The 22,922-nt window shown below is 35.6% G+C and overlaps 1 protein-coding gene across 3 annotated transcripts in view; it reads right to left on the bottom strand.

Annotated features, from left to right (window-relative positions):
* The window catches only part of Atl2 (atlastin GTPase 2), a 65,455-nt gene that overhangs the window by 10,037 nt on the left and 32,496 nt on the right, over window positions 1-22,922 (bottom strand). For 2 of the 3 annotated variants that reach the window (XM_004839314.3, XM_004839313.4), the window contains exons 2-7: window positions 22,668-22,912; window positions 6,480-6,614; window positions 6,148-6,252; window positions 2,978-3,028; window positions 2,639-2,695; window positions 734-826 (exon numbers count right to left, since the gene is read on the bottom strand). In XM_004839314.3, the coding sequence (XP_004839371.1) occupies window positions 734-826; window positions 2,639-2,695; window positions 2,978-3,028; window positions 6,148-6,252; window positions 6,480-6,614; window positions 22,668-22,912 (686 nt within the window). The remainder of the gene's footprint in view (window positions 1-733; window positions 827-2,638; window positions 2,696-2,977; window positions 3,029-6,147; window positions 6,253-6,479; window positions 6,615-22,667; window positions 22,913-22,922) is intronic. The other variant, XM_087216461.1, reaches the window with a different exon arrangement.

The following is a 22,922-nucleotide window of genomic DNA, read 5'->3' as shown; positions in this document are numbered from 1 at the left end:
TTAGTTAAGTGACCACAGGAAAGTCACTTTTCTGGGTCCTGGTTTCACTGTGTATATATATATGATATGACATATATTTTATATATCAGAGAGAGAGAGAATGCTGAAATAGATGATATTTAAGATCTCTTTTCTGGCTCCATTTGCTATCACTTGATCAAAGACCGCATTCCTTTCAGCAAGGGTGTCATCATTTATGTTCAATGCATAATGTTCAGAAGCTCAGCTGGCCCAGAAAGAGACATGTGAGCAATTAAGTAAATCAAAAAGTTAAGTGTCCTTCAAAAAACCTCGACCCTCTGAACATCTATTTACTGAGGGCAATTTGCTCTGGAGAGAAATACTTTTTCCTAATTTTGATTCAAGGGCATTGTTTTTTGTTTTGTTTGGGGTTTGGTTTTTTGTGGGGGTTTTTTGCTTTTTTGTTTTGTTTTGTTTTTTGCAGGAGTGAAACCAACATATTTTTTAAAAAATAAAGTGTATCAAGGGGCAGGGGATTTAGCTCAGCGGTTCTGCCTTGCAAGCGCAAGGACCTGAGTTCAATTCCTGGTACCAAAACAAAACAAACCAACAAACAAAAAAATAAAGTGTATCAAGTCACCTGGGTTAACGTGGAATAACTTAATTTACGCCAGTGACACTTCGGGATCGGCCCTATAAGCAAAAGCCAGGCAGCCCACCCCTTTGCCCAGCTTGGTGCTTATGCTCTCCCCTCCAAGAAATGGGGGCTTACCTGCAATCGCTTTTCAAGAAATTGTTTTCCACCTTCTAAACCATACGAATGTTCATAAGGATAACTCCAATCTCTAATCAAAAACATTAACGTCTATACAGAGAAAAAAATTTAAAACATTTCTTAGGAAATAATCTTTAAAAAATCACAACTATTACTACTATTGAAATCTCCCTCTCTCCCCTAAACAACCCTTACCAAAAGTTATAGTAACCAAATGGTCAATACTGCACATGGTTATATCAAGGGCCTACCTAAATCCACATCATTCCCAGTCCCCATATACCAAGTCATCACCTCCATTGAGAACTTCACCCAAGCAATAATATAGGATTTTAAAAATGAACAAAGGGTACAGTATATCATACTTTTATGGCATTTAGATCATACTTTTTTTTTCTGAGGCAGGTTCTCACTTTGTAGTTCAGGCTGGCCCTGAACTCACTATGTAGCCCAGGGTGGCCTCAAACTTATGAGGATCCTCCTGCCTCAGCCTCCGAGGTGTTGGGACTACAGACATGCACCACCATGTCCAGCTTTGCATACTTTTAAAGCAAGTCTACACAACTAAAAGATCAATGAATTACTGGTGTAATTACACCTGAGATTATAGATTTGCCACCACACCCAGCTGGGCCACATAATCCCTAATTATCCATGTATGTCTTACGCACATTAGGATATTAAACAGAATTTCTGGCTTCTTGGCACACTACATGTTGGTAACATTAACCTCCCCACAAACTGTGACAACTTAGAATATTTCCCAGATGGCAAAATTACCCTAGTTCAAAAATTTAAAAAAGACACAGTCCAGGGTCGGGGATTTAGCTCAGTGGTTTTGCCACCTGCTTCGCAAGCGTTAGGTCCCAAGTTCGATCCCTGGTACCAGAAAATAAAGACATAGTACAAATACAGTAAATTTCACTCATATACATAAAATTAAGCCATGACCTGTCTAATTATTTCACAAAAGTGAGGGCTAGGGATTTAGCTCAGTGGTTCCGCCACCTGCCTTGCAAGTGCAAGGTCCCGAGCTCGATCCCCAGTACCAAAAAAAAACCACCATAGCAGCCACACAAGGCAGAGGCAAAAATCAATGTCAATTCCCAATAATCACTAGCAGTGTTGTCATACAGGAAGGACCTTACATAATGATAAGCAAACATGGTAGTGTCCTTCTCCCTCATTCTAACTGCAACTAACCAAGCAGTACCGATAGCAACCTGCAAATTATACTTGCTTCAAAAAGAGAACTACCTGGAACTTCTCCATTTGAAACCAAAATAGATCTTTTTCAAATGGGAAGGGGATCAAGAAATGGAAAGAATGGAGGGCTGGGGATTTAGCTCAGTGGTTCCACCGCCTGCCCTGCAAGTGCAAGGACCCGATCCCTGGTACAAAAAAAAAAAAAAAAAAAATGGAAAGAAGGGAAAAGGAGGGGAGGGAAGTGAAAAAAAGGAATGAAGACATGTTATGTACATGTACCAACTCCACATAAGGAATATAAACAATTATGCAATTCAAACATGTACTAATAAAAATAGACCTAACTTCAGCTTGCAATATACCACAAAAAATAAACCTAAAATACTGTTACTTTATCACGTATTTGAAAAAAATGACATGACTATCTTAAATTCCTCAATGACCTAAGTTTTCAAATTAAATAATAATTAAAAGAAGCATGAACCCCTTAACCTAAGTTAAAGTATTAAGAATCAATCTAGATTTGTTTGTTCTAGTTCCAATCCCATTGGTCTCCTATTGGTAGGTTAGTGTCAACTCTGACCCTGTCACTAGAAATGAGTTTGTTGTAATATCCTTGTTTCTCCAATTATAAGCTGAGGAGGCTTCACAGTTTCCCATAGGTAAATTTTTTTAAATGATAAAACACTTACTTACCTGAAATGGTTTCTGATAGATTTCTTCCATGGCAAGTCTTCCATATTCTGTAAATAACTATTAAATCATATTATTTAAAATAAGCCCTGAAGATTGAAAGACATTTGTAAAACTATTCTATATCAGAGCACCAGATGTCAGAGCCCTTGATATCATCTGAAAGCCAAACATTTAATTTACTAACACATCAAGTATACACTGAAATGTCCTCTAGTTCAGAAATCATTTATCAGTTCAAAATCATATAACATTCAATTTTGCTAAAATTTTCTAGGCTTCTGAGTATAAGACTAAAGTGAGTATTAAATTTTAATACTTTGGTATATGAGACATTCGTACTTGCAAGTGTTGAAGATCATCTTCTTGAATATTCTGAGACAAATTATATACCTGTTAAAACAAAATTTGTTTTGTTTTTATTAGTGTTTATTCTGAATACCAACTTACATATAACTTTCATTGTGAAAATGAAGGTTATTCAATAACTCAGAACAACTGTTATCAATTTGCCTCTATTTTAACCAGTGGTACAGAAAAGACTTTCTCCTTTTTCCTAACACTCAAAACATGAAGGTGTGAGAGGTAGTGATAACATTCGTAAAAACCACAAGTACAGCATACTGGGGGCCTAAAAAAAAAGATAAAAAGTGTACTATGTAGCTTCTTTTTCTCCTGCTCAAAATGTCCTTTAGCCCGATGTGGTGGAACACAGGAGAAACACTGTGAATTTGAGGTCAGCCTGGGTTACATGGGGAGTTCAAGGCCAGCCTCAGCTACACAGAGAGACGTTGTCTCAAATTTTTAAAAAAGTTTCTTTAATGCCATGTCATGATCATTTAAAAAGAAAAAAAGTAAAGGTTGTTTCCATAGTCATTTTTCTAAGGTGGTGAATTTGAGAGGCAAAATATCTACAAAAACAAATTCCTGGGACTGTGAATATAGCTGACTCAGTTGTGCATTGTTTGCCTGATACACAAGGCCCTGGGTTTGATTCCCAGCACAAACAAAAGGAAACGAAATAAATCCCTGCCAGGTACAAAGTATAGTTATTCAGTGCGTATCTCAAATACCACTGACTCTGCCTCACAAGCACAAGGTCATGAGTTTGATCCTTGGTACCAAAAAAAGAAAACAGAAACTCAAATACCACTGACTCTAATGTGGTTCTGTTTTGAACTTAACTCATCAACCTAAACATGTAAATTTCACCAGAAATTGTAATACTTTGTGGAAGCTAATTAAAAAAACAGTAGGTGGCACTCTTCCCTTTCTAGAATTTTTTTTTTTTGAGTCTTTCTAAGGCACACAGACCAGAGGTGTTAATGGAGGCTCTAAAGTATCCTCAAAGAAAATAAACTGGGAAAAGATTCTTTAGGTCCATTCCTTAATAGACAGACCTTTATAAAAGAACCTAGCCTGCTACAGGAGAAAAGTGAGCACCTACTGGTGTCACTTCTGCTAAAATATATATATTCTAATAGGGTTACCTCAAAGAGAAAACAAATTGTTCTAATAGCAAATAAATGACAATCTAGATGAACTTGAAGATCAGAATATAAGCACCCAATATACACCAGAAAACCTAAAATATTCTCAGCTACTGATAATTCCAAACAGGTTATCTAAAAAGTAATCCATGATTGAGGTGGTTAAAGTTCATGTTTAATTAAAACCTCATAGCATGACCAACCTATTTTTACTCGTGGAGACTTCAGCTTGTAGAAAGTAGGTCCAGATCCTTTTACTGTCAGGGCTAGGTTGCAAGTAGCAAAAAAGGAGACTCATTTATTTTAGATCATTAGTACTTAGCATACTGCCTTGTACTTAATAGGTGCTCAATTTGTCAATGATCTACCAGCCAGATTTTATTTAAGAAAACTACCCTCAAAGATCAGGAAAAAGGCAGTGACAAATACCTTTATCTTCTTGGCCATTTAGAGCCTACAAAGCACTTTGATAAGTATTATCTCATTTATATCTCATCTCTAACTACATACAACAACCACATGTGAGATAAGCAAGATGGATAAAACCCTCATTTTACAGATAAGAACATGGCTGAGCGGCTTAAAGTTACTGTCCAAAACCAGTATCCACAAGTTGGATAAACAAACAAGAGAACCCCAAATGACAAGTTTTAGGACAGAAAACACCCTCGTTATAATTTAGCAAAGTTCTAAAAGGCCAGCTAACATGAAGGGCTAAAATGTAATAATGTAAATATGGAGAGATGGGGTCTGCTTGTCTCAAGGGAATCATGAATACCATTTTGGATGACCAGAGAAAGAAAGCTGAAAGTGTAAAAAAAGAGATTGAGGGGAAAAAAAGAGAGGCTGAGGGTCCCTGACAGCATCACTTAGTAAGTAGTGACAATTATCCCCAGCCCTGTGATAAACAGAAGCTACGCTGAAAAGTACCCCTCTTTTAGCTTATATTAATATCCGAACTTCTTTCCACCCTGACACCTAGGTACTTCAAATTGTGGAAGGCGGGAAATGGGTACTTACACTGACCGGTTATATGTTCCAGACAATAAAGGAGACTAAGGCAGGAGGACTGCAAATTAAACCCAACCTGGGCAACTTAGTGAGACCTTGACTCAAAAGTTAAAAATTAAAGAAGTGCTGGGAATATAGCTTAATGTGAAGACCTTAGGTTCAATCCTCAGTACTGAGGGGAAAAAAAAGAAAGGAACTGCTACTGACAAGGAAAATTTCTTATCTTGGGAGAATACAAATACACTTCAGTAATTAATTTTTCAAACAGAGATGTATCTCAATCTTAGATAATCTCAGAAACGAAAAAAATAAATACAAAAATGATGTGGTTTAATTGAGTACAATTAGTCTAAAATATGCAGAAAAGAGATAGCCTTGTTTTAAGAAACTAGAACTCAACAGAACACTAAACATAAAGTGAAAAATACGAGATTTTATCCCTATTAGAATCAAATAGGTATTGCCAGGGATGTAGTTCACAGAGTTCAATTCCCAGTACCAAAACAAAACAAACAAACAAAAAAATCAAATAGGTATTATAAATCCTTACTTAAGTACCACCTAAGTTTCCTAAATTAAGTATGAATTCATCCTTATGCTTCTACCTCTTGTAGTTTATTAGCTGTCACAGATATCAATGAGAACACCAGATACTAGACTTGGTTTGGCCAAAAAACAAAACACTGTATCTGGCAGCTACATGGTCTATTTCAATTACAGATAGCATGTAATATCCTTTCCTTTAAAACAAAAAAAAAACCACAGATGCGACAATGAAAATGCAAAAGAACTGGCTATTGGTTTACTGCTTTCTTTATAACTAATCAAAGCACTATGTGGAATTTCAGATTAGGAGCTAGAACAGCAAGCACAGAAATGTAAGTAACAATAAGAAACAAGTAGCTGTTTTTAAGTTTAATGTTTTTTTTTAAATGTTTCAATCAAAACACATTTTGAGGAGGGGCCAAGGTATGCGGGTTATGTGATCACAGCACTTATCTCATGTCTCACCTGGACCGAACTAGTCATAGTGCTCAGAGCAAAAACTGTTGCACAGTCTTTGATAGTTGACTGGCTATCAAAGGCACCCTGGGTATCCATTAGCAGCACAGCCACCTAGGAATTCAAAAGTTTAAAATACTTAGTTAAATAGTCACCAAAAATGACTATAAAAATCAGATATTAAATAATAAATGTCAAAAGCAGAAATTAAATCAAGAAAAGCACTCATATTCTACATATTCTAACCCTTATGTTAAAAGTTATCAGACAGGCTGTGTTGTTCTGATTTTTAATATTGGAAAATAGCTCAAAAAAATAGAAAAGTATAAACAGAATTTTACTTTTGTTCCATTAGGTCTGTCAATCACAAATACTTCATTCCAAACTTGTATGCCTGTTGTTTCTCTTTCACAACCACCTCGCCATGTAAAGCCAGTCAATGGTTCATTGTTTCCACCAATCCAACTTTGAGAATCCTGTCAAAAATCAAAGATACATGTAAAATAAAAGACATAAAAATTAAGAATTTAAAAAATTATCACTCATTCTGTATCTTACAGAGGAGGAAGCTAACTCCAGAGTGAAAAAATACACCATGTAATGTATACAAGTAATTCCGAAAGCAGTCCCAAGTCCTGCATGGGATTCTATAGAAATGTGGTCTCCTGCAAGTCTGAATCTTCACAAAATCAGTTCAAATTTCCATTCTCTAGGCTTTTAGATAAATGGAGTTAGACCCACCCTTGTCTTTTAGAAAGATTTCCTATAATGGATTTAAAATCACAAAAAAGATACTAGTTCTTTTAATTGTTTCTTGAACCAAAAAAACTAAGTTCCAGACAGAATGATGGTCAGAACAGCAGCACTCTCCTAGAATAGCTTTTCCTAAAATGTTTTCACACTGTCTTGATTGTCTTTTTAAAATAATCAACTTTAAAAATAATCAAGACTTGTTTGGAACCTGACTTAAACAATCCAACTGTAAAAACACCTTTTTTGAAATAAACAGAAAATCTGAATCCAGACTGTGTATCATATCAGACAGTGTTAAAGTGGGGGTAAATATGATTGATGTGAATGATACTGTGTTGTTTTAAGAAAAAAAAATAGCCCTTATCCATTAGACATTTAAAAAGTTGTAGTGAAAAAATATCCTTGGTATTTGTTTTAAAATACCACACACAAGAAAGGGAAAGAGATAAAACAAGACCAGCAGAGTGTTGATAGGTATACTGGGGTTCATAACACTCTCACTTTATTTGAGGGTATGTTTATATTTTTCCATAATAAAATGCTTCAACTAGAAACACAAGGCTACATTATTACAATTAAACATTATGGGGCTAAGAATACAGTTCAGTGGTAGACCACTTACTTAACATGCACAAGGCTATGGATTCAATTCCCAACACCATAAAAATAAATAAATAAATGAAACAATACAAAAGTTAATACCTCATATCTGGAAAATTAAATCTGGGATATCCTCTATATTTTAGTATATTTAAAAGTCTACATATCCTTTCTTCAATGTATTCCAAGGGGAAAATTCCTGTTTCAGAAATACTTCTAATAAGCTTAAATATTTAATACCAAACAGATCACAAGCCCCTAAATTAGGGGTACAGAGAAGATGGATCAATAAGGCAGATATAAGATGCCAAAAAACTGCCATTCGGACCATCACATAATGTGAGGATACAGCCTGAAACTTCAATCTGTAATTATTATTATACCACAAAACTCCTATCCCTAGCAGGATATCATTCCTATAAATCACAAAATCCTCTTGGACTTTTTTTTTTTTTTTCCATTTTCAATACTTCATCTCGGGTGATTACAAGGCTACCATACATGGCACAACCCCATTCACAGTATATTCAGTGGACTTGTGTTCCCTAAGGCATCCTTCATAAGGATTAAAGAAAAATCACACCACTAGACAAGTACAACTGGTGGTCTTGCCCCTGGTGTGTGTGTGTGTGTGTGTGTGTGTGTGTGTGTGTGTGTGTGTGAGAGAGAGAGAGAGAGAGAGAGAGATAGAGTCTCACTGTGTAGTTCAGGCTGGATTTGAACTCACTTTGTAGCCCAGGCTGGCCTTGAACTTGCTGTAACCCTCCTGCCTCAGCCTCCTGAGTGCTGAGATTACAGGCATGCACCACCACCCCTGGCCTTGGTCTATAGTTTAGAAGTTCCAAATTCGTCTCCTTGCACCTTCTGGAGGTACCCTCTAACCCATCCTTTTCAGTCATTGAATTTTCACAAGAAATGTGGTCATGCCACTGTCCTTCTAAAAAAAAAAAAAAAAAAAAAAAATCTGATTTTTCCTAATTCCTATTAGACCAACTGAAGATCTGCTGCATAACAACTCATCTTTAATCTACTTTTCCTATCTCTTCCTAATGTTCCCCATAGATCCGAACACATACACCTTCCTATTTCTATTACACCCAAAAGATCACCATTCCCCCAAAGCATATGTTGTTTAGTTCCTCTATATCATTCACTACCTGGACTCAAGATTTTTTTTTTTTTTTAACATTGGGAGGGAATGGGATGCCACCTGAGAACCTACTCATTCCCGGAAATATGTCAGAGAAATCTGGTACTGAGGAAAGCACAGTAGCACATTACGTGTAATCCAAGCTATTCAGGAAGCTAAGGCAGCCGGGTCATAAACTCAAGGCCAATTTCGGCAATTTAGCATGACCCTGTTCTCAAAATAAAAATGTTAAAACGACTGGTAATGTAGCTCAGTGGCACAGGGGTAACTCAGCATGTGTGAGGCCCTGAGTTCAATCTCCACCACAGCAAAGAGTAAAACAACAATCTGGTTTTGAATGAATTTTTTGTTTGTTTTTGAGACAGTATCTTGCTGTGTAGTTTGGGCTGTCCTTGAACTCACTATGAAGCCCAGGCTGGCTAGAATTCAGGGCAATCCTCCTGCCTTAGCCTCTCAAGTACAGAGATTACAGATGTGTGCTATCACAACACGTATGAAATTGATTATTTTTAAAAGGTCCAACCTATACAAGAAGGTTAAAAGAATCTATCCTCTTAGAGAATTCTGGTTTTATTCTACATTTTATTTATCTTGGGTTTTTTTTTTTGGTACCGGGGATCAAACTCTGGACCTTGCAATTGCGAGGTAGGCACCAGAGCCACTGGGCTAAATCCCCAACTCTTTATTTCTCCATCTCTATGAGAATAGTGTATAAATTTCACAAAAGCAGGGGTTTTGCTTTATTCGCTTGAATATTCTCAGCATGCAGAATAGTGCCTGGCTTGCAAGCAGGCACTCAAAATATTAAATAAGTAGAAATTTTACTTTTGTAAACCTCAAATGTGCTCCATTTTGAGCATGGTTAATAGATATGGAATGATCTTTTTAAATATTCCTAGAAACAATATAATTACATGGACAATAAAGAACAATTTTAAATGTACAGATAACTAAAATCATAGGCTAACATGCTTTTTAATCCCATTCCTCAAAAGAAATTTTTTAAAAAACTAATGCTCTATAAAAATTTATTAAATATATGTATATCACCTGTTAGTTTACCCAGTAATGGAAATTTTTTTTTTTTTTGGTACTGGGGATCGAACTTGGGACCTTGAGCTTGTGAGGCAGGCGGCGGAACCACTGAGCTAAACCCCTGGCCCTGGAAATATTTTTTAAATGCTATACTAAGCTGATTAGTTAATAAAAAGATGAAAAAAAGGCAAATCAGAGAACACACACATTCTTGCCCTCAAAGAGCAGTCTCACTGATCCCATTTGCTGTAAAATTTTATTAAAAGCAAACTTAGGAAACCCGAAAACCATTTACTACTGTAGGAAAAAACAAGCCTCAAAAATCTTATTTCCAAAAGTTAACTCATTCCTCCAATAAAAGGAAGAGAGAAGATCATATAAAATAGATCTCAGTTGCAAAAGGCAATCTGAAGTCATATGAATTTTAAGTGTAGTCAAATGTAAATATAGCCCCTACCAAAAAGACTAACCTATATAATACAATTATCAGCAATAAAGAAACGCTACCTACTCTAAATCCTAAGAAATAAATTTATATTTCACTAAAGGATAGGTAAAACTCCCTATCATAAAGTGGAACTGCAAGGCAAACTTCAGACCGAGTTTGGTAGTCCAGCTAGGCCTACAAGTACAAGAGCACCCCAGCTTCCAGTTTGTAGGCAAGCTGACTCCTTCCATAATAAACAGGCTGGAAGAATCAAGGTCCATCCAGAAACCATAAAAACTCATCATGGATATGAGTAAAACAGACAAAAAAGATGAAATTAGGGCCCTAGTAGTAATAAAATAAAGGAAAAGATCCTCCCTACTTACATTTCCCACAAACAAAAAGTATAATCTGTAGGATTTTCAGCTGACTATGAAAGAACACTTTAGGACCTAGAACAAATTATGAAACATTTCACACTAAAACAGTTAAAAATTGTTTCATCTCTTACCCACTCCCAACCCTATCCCATGTCCAACTCCTCCATTCTGTGGCTCAACAAATAGGTGACATGATTGACCTAGGTCACAAACTCAGACAAAAGCAAAAGGGGAATTCAGCAGTAGTTTTTTATAAGTTCTACTTAAATATTTTTACCTTAAAGACACTATGTTAAATGAAATAAACCAGATACAAAAAGAAAATATTGTATTATTGCACTCATATGAGGTGCTTAGTCAAACTCATAAACACAAAGTGGAATGGTGGTCACCAGTCACTGGCAGCGAGGGGAAATGGAGTTAGTAAAGGACACAGAGCTTCAGTTTGGGAAGATGAAAAAGTTCCGGAGATGAAAAGGAGAGATAAATGCACAACACTGTAAATTAATGCCACCAAATTAAAGAGGTTAATGTGGTTAATTTTGTTATGCACACATTACAACAACTCGGGGGGAAAAGGTGTCCCTAACTAAAATAGAGGAAACACCTCCAGTTATTAAACTGATGTCTGACATAGAGATTTGACTTTTGTCTTTCACTGGGCTTTCAGTTCCAGCTCACACGAGACCAACAAACCCACCCTTTACAAGAAAAAAGCTTGGAAAATCAGTGACTCTCCCTTCTAAGATAAAACAATTGAGGTCATAGGGTAATTCATTACTCCAAAATCTAGAGACAAAGAGCCACAAGGAGAGGTCCACTTACTAGGAACAAAGGTGCCGGAATAAGTGGTAGTGACATTTAAATGGCAATTTGAACTGAAAGCCGAAACAGACTGGTTTGAGAATGAAGAACGGCTAGAGTGAAGGTCTTTGGAGACCCCACATTTTATTAGATTTTACCTCAAAGAGCTCCAAGGTTTCTCAAGGTGAGAATTTTCCTCATGATTCTGGCAGAGTGAAGGGAAAAGTACCCATTTTTAAATTCACCCAGAGAAAAGTAACCTCTTTGAATTACATACAGCCAGAGCAGTCCGTCCATACAAGAGTCCTGCCCTCCTTGAGGAAACTACCTTACCAGAGACTTAGCTGGCCCTATGGAGGAACCATCAGCCAACTCTAGCCCCCTTCAGCCTTCTAGTTTAGTAGAAGAGAAAGAAAGAAAGAGAGAAAGAGAGAAAGAGAGAGAGAGAGAGACAGAAAGGAAGGAAGGGAGGAAAGGAGGGAAGGAAGGAGGGAGAGAGAGGGGAGAGGGAGAAAGAAAAGAAAAGAAAAAAGAAAAGAAAAGAAAAGAAAGAAGGAAGTAAGGAAGAGAGAGAAGAGAGAGAGAAAGTCATAGACAAGGGACTCAGGCTGACTAAAAAACTGAAATATAACTATGATATATGATATGTTCCCATTCCCCACATTTTACCACATTGAAATGGCTCCAATATGACAGTAAATGATAACTAAGAAAACTACAACACACTGGTTCTATATAAGAAGGAATTCTTCAGAAAACCTAGACAATGAAGAAAAAGGGAGAACACTGACCCCGCTGAAACTGACAGCTGAATTAAGTAACATTAAAACTTCACGTTCAGCTAGGAGTGGTGTGCACACCTGTAATTCCAGTATTTGGGAGGCCAAGGCAGGAAGATCGAGGCCAGCCTGAGCTACACGGTGAGTTCAAGGCCAGCCTGAGCTACATGGTGAGGCCCTGTTTCAAAAAAACAAAACAAAATAAACAAAAAACTTCATATTAAAAGCCTAAATCTTCAGTCCTATGACCTGATACTTCCTGTCTGACTTTCAGCAAAAAAATCAAGCCACGTCAACAGGCAAGAAAAACAGACTGAAGAGACACCAACTCAGATATGATGCCTATGTTAGAATTATAAGATAAAAAATTCAACATAACTGTGATTAATAAATACACTAAGGGCCCTAATGGAAAAAGTAAACAATATGGAAAAATACTAATCAAGACAGTGTGGTACTGGCATAAGAAAGGATATAGAGATCAATGGAAAAGACATAACAGTCCAGAAATAAATCCATCCATGTATCTACGATCAAACGACTTTTTGACAAAACACTAAGAGTGTCCAATAAGAAAAAAATAGTCTTTCCAATAAATAATGCTGGCAGACAAAAGGGTAGACAGAACAACAACAACAAAATTAAGCTAGACTCATTTAACACCAGTATTATTCATTACTTAATATATGCATATATTATATAAAATGAATGAATGCATTATATACTGTATCATATAAGTTAACGGGATTATGGCATTATTCTGAATAGTAATAAAGGTAGAAACTCACACATCAATTACTGATGACTGGATAAATAAAATATGGCATACCCATACAATTATGATTCAGCCATAAAAAGAATGAAGTATTATGCTACTCTAGAGATGAAAACATTATGCAAAATGAAGCCAGTCACAAAAAAAATCATATTTATGACTTATGATTCTATATATGAATGTCCAGAACAGACAAATCAGTAGAGACAGAAAATAAATTAGTGGTTTCTTAAGGTTGGTGATTTGAAGGAAAAGTAAGGGAGTGACAGCCAAAGAATATAGGACTTCATTTTAAGACATGGAAAATATTCTAAAACTAACTGTAGGTTGCACAACATTGTTACTAAAAACCACTGCATTGTGCACTTCAGATGAATGAATTACATGGTAAGTGAATTACATCTCCAAGAAAAAGCTGTTAAAAGAAAAATAAAAACAAAATCTTTACTTGGTAAGTTTAACAAAATGTTCCGAATCATACAAAATCCACCCCATAACACTACTATAGTCTAGGGATAAAAAAGGTTTGTTGAAGATTCTGTTAACTTCCCATTTATTATTAGTGCAATGTAACATAAATCATTTGGTTTAAGCTATGCAGTTCAGGCTGGCCTTGAACTGACTATGTACCCCGGGCTGGCCTCAAACTCATGGTAAGCCTCCTGTCTCAGCCTCCTGAGTTCTGGGGTTACATGAATGGGCCATCATACCCAGGTAAACTTGCCTCTTGATAAAAGCATTAAGGTGTACCATAAAATACCAAGAATTTTAGTATACCTAAGTATCAGTGGGAAAATGTATCCTATTAAAGAAATATGTAAGTAAACATTTTTCAGAATGAAAAATTCTGAACTAAAACTGACAAGCTGAACAGCAAAATTGTCTCAGAGAAGTAGAGAAGAAAGTGGGGTGTTAATTACCTTTAAAAAAATTTTCTCCAGGGCTGGGGATTTAGCTCAGTGGTTCCACCACCTGCCTCGCAAGCCAAGGTCCCAAGTTCAATCCCCCGTACCAAAAAAAAAATTTTCCAAAAACAATTATAAAAGTTAATTACAAAAGACTGTATAACTTCCTAAATGTTCTAATGCTGGTGTTTGAGTAGTCAGTTATGTGTAAACAGATACTGAGATAAATATGAATGACTAAATAAACCCATTACTCTGGAAATGGTCATTTTAACTTACCGTTTTGAACAGACTTTAAATGGAAAAAGATCTGTAATTTATATTTACACAAATCCAAAACTGAAATAGTCAATGACAAAGGTACCATAATTTTGACCTCCCAAATTTAAAGACCCAATCCAAAAATGGGCATCTGGAATGAACAGACATTTCTCAGACTTCTAAAGAAGTAGAAATGGCAAATAAACATATGAAAAAATGTTGGACATCACTGGTCATTCAAGAGATGCAAATGAAAACAACGTTGAGATTCCACCTCATCCCACAAAGAATGGCTGCTATCATGAAACCAACCAATAACAAATGGTGGTGGGGCTGTGGGGAAAGAGGAACCCTGCTCCACTGCTGGTGGGAGTGCAGTCTGGTGCAACCACTGTGGAAATCAGTATGGAGATACCTCAAAGAACTAGGACTAGAAGTCCCATTTGACCCTGCTATTCCCCTGCTGGGGATCTTCCCCAAAGAATTGAAAGAATCATACCACAGTGATATATGTGCACCCATGTTCACAGCAGCACAGTTTGTAATAGCTGAAACTTGGAAACAGCCCAAATGCCCATCAACTGGAGACTGGATAAAGAAAATGTGGTGTTTTTATAAAATGGAGTACTACTCAGCCATAAAAAATGAGAAATTAGAGATATTTATTGCTAAATGGATGCACACGGAGGCAATACTCTTAAGTGAAATAAATAGGACACACTTGTAAATACCGAATAGTTTCTCTAGTGTGAGAAACTGAACGTGTAAATAAGGACTAAAAGGTGTAATAGATAATGTGAAATAGGAAGAAAAGGGGTAAAGGGGAAGGGGAAGTGGGAAGGGTAGGGGAAAGGAAGGGAATTGAATTAATATGAGAAAATGAAAAAAAGGAAACAAAGCCTTTGTAAATAGGGAGGGATGGAGGGGTTGAAGGGAGGGCAGGGGAAGGGGGAAAAAATAAGAATCAAGAGAGATTATGTAAAGGTGCAAATTTCCAATGATGAATGTCATTATACTGTATACCTAAAATGTACCAATAAAAGGATATATAGTTTAAAAAAAAAAAGGTACCATAATTTTAATGCTATTATACAAGAGGCACTATATATACTTCGGTCTTCAAGTTGGAAAGGTATTACAAAAGCTACAGATAACCACATTTTCAGGGCATAGATTCAAGATCTGCACCCAACAAAGTCTCTCCTAAAACACTGCAATAAAAACCTGGAACAATTATTTTGTAGACTCTTCTCTCTCATCCATTTCTAACTCCTCTAGCTTTGATAAAAGTTTTTCTAACTGAAATCATTCACATTAATTTAAACCGGGCACATGGACATGTGGGAGAAAGGAAAATTAGTTTCAATTTCAAAACCAAAATCTCAAGAGGGAGAGAGGAACAGACTGGCCTCAGTATACTAAAAGAAAAAAATGTAGTCCACACTGTCCATTTAGTCTCTATGGTGACCTCCTTAGTTTTATATTCAAGGGAAGAAAATAAGCCTACAATTTTTATTTCCCTTAATGATCTGTCAAATTCTAATTTTGCTTGCTTCTCACATTACCAAAAATAGAAAATTTAGGCCAGGGATTTAGCTCAGTGGTTCCGCCGGCCGGCTTGGAAGTGCAAGGTCCCGGGTTCGATCCCCGGTACAAAAAAAATAAAAATAAAAATAAGGCTATTGGAGGGGGAGGGAAAGAAAATTTAAATTTCAGTAGCTTGTCATATAAAAATAAAATGTTCAAAAGTTAATTCAATTAGGGCCGGGGATTTAGCTCAGCGGTTCCACCGCCTGCCTCGCAAGCACAAGGTCCCAAGTTTGATCCCTGGTACCAAAGAAAAAAAAAAAAAGTAAATTCAATTAAAGTAATAATTAAATGAAGAGGCTACACTGAACTCTTGACAGTTTAATAAGCAAATGAGGGCTGGGGATTTAGCTCAGTGGTTTTGCCACCTGCTGCGCAAGCGCAAGGAAACGAGTTCGATCCCCAGTACCAAAAAAAACAAAAAACAAAAAATAAGCAAATGAACCTGTATCAAGTAAAATGACAATTTCAAACTAATAAAATGCATACCTATTAGAGTGGCTAAAATTAAGAAGACTGACAATGCTGTTTACAATAGATACAGAAACTACAAATCTCTTACATTGCTGTTGCAAATTGGTGAAATCACTCCAGAAAAAAATCTGGCAGTCCCTAGTATACCTAAAAAGATATTTTACCCTACAACCCACCATTTCTACTTCTGGATATAAATCTAACAGAATTAAGTGTCTGCATCACCAAAACTTGTACAAGGAACTCTTCCTGAGACAAAAACTGGAAACAACTCACATACCAAGAAAAAACAGGGTAAATAAATTGACATAGTCATCTAATGAAATACCACTCAGCAATAAAATGTAACAAGTTTTTGATATATATTGTAACATGAGCAAATCTCGTAGACTTAAAGTTATATGAAAGAAACCAGAAACAAAGTGTACATTCTTTATGATAACATTTATGCAAAATTTCAAAGTAGGCAAAATTAACATATGGTGACACAAGTCAGAATAGCAGCCCTTTAGAGCTAGAGATAATTAATAACTGGGAGAAGAAATGAATGAGTCTTCTAAAATGCAGGAAGTGTTTTATCTTTATCAGAGAAGCAGTGATTACCAAAGTACATGGATATAAAAATTCACTGGCTATACTAAGGTCTATGCAGTTATTGCATGTACATTATACCACAATACTAAATAAAGTGACCCTAGGAAGAGACATTTCTTTCCTGAAAAAGAACATGAAAAAAAAACTAAGTTTTTCTTCATATATGCATCTATTTCCTATGAGTCATACACCTCAGACACTGTTAACCTGGAGAGAAAATTGAAATCAAGTTCAAAATCCACAGGGCTAATTCATGTTTTTGGCAAGTTGTATGTAGTGGTTCATATCATCCTTAGAGACATATTTTACTCCTGATCTCTGCCAGCAGTTTTAGGAGTAGCTCTTTAAATAGTAAAGAATAAAAACTATATAAAGAATAATTCCTTTTAAAATACCTTTAGCAAATATGTTATAGACAAGTCGAAACTTGTGTACCAAACAGAGCAAAGATCCTTTATTTCAGCTTGGACACTAGTAAGCAACAAGAAAGTTAGCTTGCATTAGCACGTCTTTCTGTCAGTCTATTTCAACTTGTGAAGTAAATAATGAAAAGCAAGCACAGACAAAAGAATAATTCAGTATAGGAAAGAACGTATACTTTACACACTAGAAATACAGATTATGGGTATATGACTGTTATGGTCTATATCTAAAATGTCCCCTTAGGGACTTCCAGGTGGGGCTTTGGGGAGTGAATGGATCATGGGTGTGTGATCCTGGAAGGGTGTGATAGATGATAACTTTATTAGTCCATTGATTGATTTAGCATAGCTGTGTGTGTGAATAATGGGATGGCCCACCCTGGTTGTGGCTGGCACCAACCAACAGGCTTGTAGCCTGGGGGTGATAAAAGGGAAAGGAAGCCTTGCTGCTCACTGCCTTCTTCCTGTCTTGCCATGAACTGTTTCTCCTCTGCCATGCTGCCCTGCCTTGGAGCCAGCTGACTCTGAGCTGAAACCTCTACAAATTGTGAGCTAAAATAAGCCTTTCCTCCTTTAACTTGGGGCTGTCGGGTACTTTGTCCTGCAATGAGAAAAGTAACTAAGACTAGTTTATATATTTAAGACAAGTTTATATATTTTTCATAATAAAGGCTTTTCCAACGAGTTGTCTGTCATCTTAGCCTTGCTAATTACTCTGGGCCCCATTTCTTAAACTGCCAAGTTAAAATACTAATATTACTGCAGAGGATTATTGCGAATTCTGAGTAAACTCCAAAAAAAAGAACTGTTAATTGCTTAATAATCAGAGTACTTAGAATTCAATAGATCCAAAACCCATTACACTAAAAGATACTAAATGAATACATCATTATCTATGAAATACTCTTGCCAAAAAGAGTAAAACCTGGGCCAGGAATTTAGCTCAGTGGCACTGTGCTTGCCTTGAAAGTGTAAGGTCCTGAGTTCAATGCCCAGTACAAAAAACAACAACAACAAAAAGAGTAAAACCTGACTCTAATCAATTCTCTAGATTTGACTAATACTTTCTGGAAAATTTATCAGGTAAAGAAACAAGTAAAACTACACTAATGGGAAAAAGTAATACAGAGTGGATGTCTGTAAGCTCAGCAATGAATCTCTTTTAACAAATAAATTGCTGGGGCCGGGGATTTAGCTCAGTGGTTTCGCTGCCTGCTGGGCCAAGTGCAAGGATCCGAGTTCAATCCCTGGTACCAAAAACAAAAAAAAAATAAAATAAATTGCCAAGATAGAGATTTTTTTTTTTAAATACATTTTAAAGACAGCCAATCATAATGCTGATCTTATCTGATTGGTTTCAAACTACTGGAAAAAAAGAATTTAAAGCAACTGGAAAACTGAAGAGTTGTAAGACATTCCATAATAGAATTACTGTTTTATGTATGTCAATGTTACTGTAATGTCCAAAAAAGTCTATGTTTAAGAGATACCAAATTATTTACAAATAAAATCACTCAATATCTGGGATTTACTTGAAAACAAAACATAAGGTTACAGAATGAGTTGGCACATAGATGAAACAAGACTGACAAGAGTTGATGATTGCTAAAAATTCAATACATGGGCATTCATTATACTACTATCACTTTTACCTGTGTTGGAAGTTCTTCATGATAAACTTTTAAAAAGAATAACGGCTAATATAAAATAGAAGCAACTCTATAGAATTAAGAATTTTTATCTCTTTAAGAGTTCAACATCAATCACTTAGTGACAATATTCTGAGCACTTTGTTGTTTTATATATATAGTTTAATTCTACTAAATTAATTTTTGAACTTTGTAAACTGATTCCTACAATTGAAACTACTTTTTTATAGTAGCCAAATATGAAAGTTCATCCAACAACTTCTATTGACACTATATTAATCTACTTGACTTCAAAAGAACGTGATTCACAAAAATCAGCCAAGTAAAAATTGTAATATCAAAGTAAATATCCATCAATAGATTAATGGGTAAATAAAATATGGAATACTAACAAAAATAATGACATCATTCTATGCAAAAACACAGGTACATCTCATAGTTCTAATGTTAATAAAATAAGAATAAGGAAGAAAAATATTTAGGGTATGAGTTCATTCATATGAAATTCAAAGATGGGAAACATGCTTATGGTGAGAGGTTCAGAACAGTTCCTTTTGGGGGACAGATACTGAGAGGGAGCACAAAGCAGGATGTTCTAGATTTCCTCTGACTGCTGAGTATACTGGTATATACTCCATGTAAAATTTCATCAAGCTATATCCTGAAGATTTGTGTATCTTTCAGTATGCAAAATTATACTTGCATGTGTATCAATACTCCATAATGAATGTATTCATTATGAATTACAAACATATAATTAAAAATTATAATTTAAAAACGTTTATAACAAAATAAGAAGATACGTTTCTTTTGAGCCAAGTAAGAGTGACCGTGGCTGAAAAACACAGACTAAAGTTACACTGAATGACATGTTCCTACCTTTAAAAGAATTCTTTTGCACATGAAATAAATTGATTAAAAGTACTGGCATAATAGACATAATTGTCCCCACATAAATTTTTACAATCATTTAATTTGACAACTTTCAAGAATGACTTCTACAAGCAACAAATTTCTGCTTCCAAATTGTTAGGTATATCGACAATACTTTCATTTTGTGGTATATTTCAAATATGGCATTCCTGATAAACTCAGAACATCCTCACAAGTTCAAAATGTCTCCTGAGATATGAACTCAATAAACTAGCAATCCTAGTCACACTCTCATGTCTTACATTCCATAGTAAAGCCTTACTACAATAATTAACCTTCACATGATGTGAGAGAATTTTATTCTAGACAAACCTTTAGTTTACACCTTCAGTTTACTAAAAAAAACCTTCTTCTCACGTCAAGTAAAAAACAACCCATCTGTTAAACACAGTAGCAGCTCAAAAAAACAATCTGTACAAGAAGCTACTTACTTCACAAAATGAGACCTAAAAACACAGGAATTTCCCCTGCAATTTGGAGATCTAGGGTAAAAATTTCAGAATATTCTTAGATTTTAAAACTTTGCTACTAAAGTTTTTATTTTTACCCGACAGAAAAGGGCTCACATTCAGCTTTGCATTTTTATTCCTTTGCTAACTACTCAAAATGAAAATACTTACGTACTTCTAAATTATAAAGTAAAATGTTCACATGTGTAGTTCCTTTAGTGAAATACACACTTACATAAATTGGCCCAGGGAAGTTCAATAGAGAAGATACACAAAAACAGTATAAGCCATTACTCTTCTTTTTTACCTAACATACCACCTTGGCAGGTACACACAGGTTAATGAAATGATTTCAAAACTATCCTGCTGTTATTTTCCTTAATTACATCTCATAGAAAAAGCATGACTCACACCACTAAATCACGATGTTATCCCCAAATGAGACAGTGTTTCATGCAATTTAACAGAATAAGTGTCTTATATATATAAGGAATTCTATATGGCAACCCTATAACAAAATTAATAACGATATTTTAATTCAAAATCCACTAACTAGGTGTTATGACCTTCCTCACCCCATCATGACCTTTCTGTAGCTTCAGTACCTCCTTTAGGAAAGGTGGAGTTTTATAATTTCAGGGATTGCCAGGGATTTAGCTCAGTGGTTCCAGTGCCTGCCTTGCAAGCACCAAAGTCCCAAGCTCGATCCCCAATACAAAAAAAAAAGAATAAGCTTTGCCCGTTGCAAAATATAAAGATGATGATTTAATGTATAATAATAGGCATAAATATAATTTCAGGGATTATGAATACCTGACAAAGGGAGGCTGCTACTTCCCCTCTAAACAATCCCTGATTGACCACAGTTAGAATCAGAAATGGCATCTGAGGTGAAACTTATCTGTCATCCTTAGACAAGTGATCTAAGTTTCCTTCTCCTTCTAACATTCTACCATTTACTAACTGTGACCTACTCGGAATCAAATACTTTTGCAGTCAACAGTTCAGATACAAATAGATGCAATACATATAAGTTAATTTAAGGAGTTAGAGGACCTCAAAATACAGAAATTCTTTTATAACCTTTAAATGTACAGATTTTTAAAAGAGAATATGCCATTATTTACACATTTATCTATTTCAGATATAAACTCAAAAGTAAATCTAAATGGAAAAACTTTAAAACAGCATATCTTTAATCAAGTAAAATACTGTTCATTAATATGAGCTTCATTCTTGATACTCCGGCACACTTGAAAATGCCTCAAGAAATGCTGATTATCCTATCTACAGAGTGTAGTATTCAGAATTTACTGTAAAAGCTTCCTGGAAAAACAACTGGGAAAGTTTTCTTCATTCCTTATTTCAAGGCAGATGTATGCTCAGATTTACACAGGTGTTTAGAAAATTACAGAATTCTGTTCAGTTATTTTTAGTGCCTTCATGGGGCTCCAGAATGTCAAAAGTCCTTCTAAAACCACTCCTGCTAATTGCTCTACTCCAAAATGTCCAATTCCTTCTTCTTTATCCCTATCAAGCTTCCATTCCCTCAGCCCCACTTCTGGCTGTTCGAAACACATTCTAAGTCAAGTAAATTTTGTTTGGTTTTTCTTCAGGACAGAAGAGGGGAAATTGGTAACATGTAAGTCAACGTATACAGAAGGAGAAAGATCTATCCATCAAAACAGATGATGGATAGCTAAGTGGTAAACAGATAATAACATAAGCGGTAAGTAGTACAGATGGATAAATTACTACCAATATTAGTAACATAGTCAAAAAAATAAGGAAATAGGGCGGGGATTTAGCTCAGTGGTTTCGCTGCCTGCTGTGCAAGCCCAAGGACCCAAGTTCAATCCCCGATACCAAAAAAAAAATAAGGAAATAAAGTAATAGCTCTAAAATATAAGACCCATGCCATGAGAGTTGGGAAGAAGATATAACCAACCTAGAAGTCAGGAAAGGCCTCCTAAGAAAAGAGTAGCCAAGATTATTACAAGATTTGAGAAATAACATGACATACTCTTAAGAATAGCAAAAATTATAGCATACCTGACATATAGAACCAAGAGATAAGGCTCAGATATCTTCCAAGGCCATGAAAGCCACTAAGGAACTGAACTTTATCTCAAAAAAAAAAAAAAAACAGTCACTAAAAGTAACTTATTTGGGTATTCTTTTACAAAGGTCTCTATCAGCCAGCTTCACTAACTGTAAAGATAGCCACCAAGGAGGAAATGTACAGAAACAACAAAAAAGGAGAGAAGATATACAGTACTTCAGAAATTTTCAGGGTACACTCAGAAATCTTACATCTACAATGCACTGAACATGGAGGCTCAATCATACAATATGTATTTTATCACAAAAGCATTATAGATTAAAAAAATCAAGAGCTCAAACAAACTTTTGTTACCGTCTTAAGGGAGAAATCCTATTAAAGAACTATTTTTATATCTGTAAAGTTAAAGGCACATTCTTGGTTTTTGTCTTTAAAAAAATGTTCGCTGGTAGTTTTTGTTTAATTGTGCTGAATTTAAAACACTATTCACCTTGTTATACATATATCTAAGCATGAAGTCCAGTAGAAATGATTTTCCTTTACGAAAAGCTCCTGCCACGGACACCACAACTATGTTAAGATCTCGTATGTGCTCCTGTAGCAAAATCTGCTCCAAAGCTTCTTCATCAAGCTCAAAGTTATGATCATCTTCATGAGCAAGAACAATCTGTACTGGACATGGTTTCTTCATAACCTCATCAGAGTTTACTAGGTCATCATCTTCATAATCCTCACCTAGAATTTA

Source organism: Heterocephalus glaber, unplaced genomic scaffold (genome assembly GCF_053883595.1).
Source record: "Heterocephalus glaber isolate CG9 unplaced genomic scaffold, H.glaber_assembly_v1.0 deba00001457, whole genome shotgun sequence".
In the NCBI taxonomy this organism is placed as follows: domain Eukaryota; kingdom Metazoa; phylum Chordata; class Mammalia; order Rodentia; family Bathyergidae; genus Heterocephalus; species Heterocephalus glaber.
The sequence above is the reverse complement of the archived record's forward strand: the minus strand, read 5'-3'. Positions and strand labels throughout refer to the sequence as shown.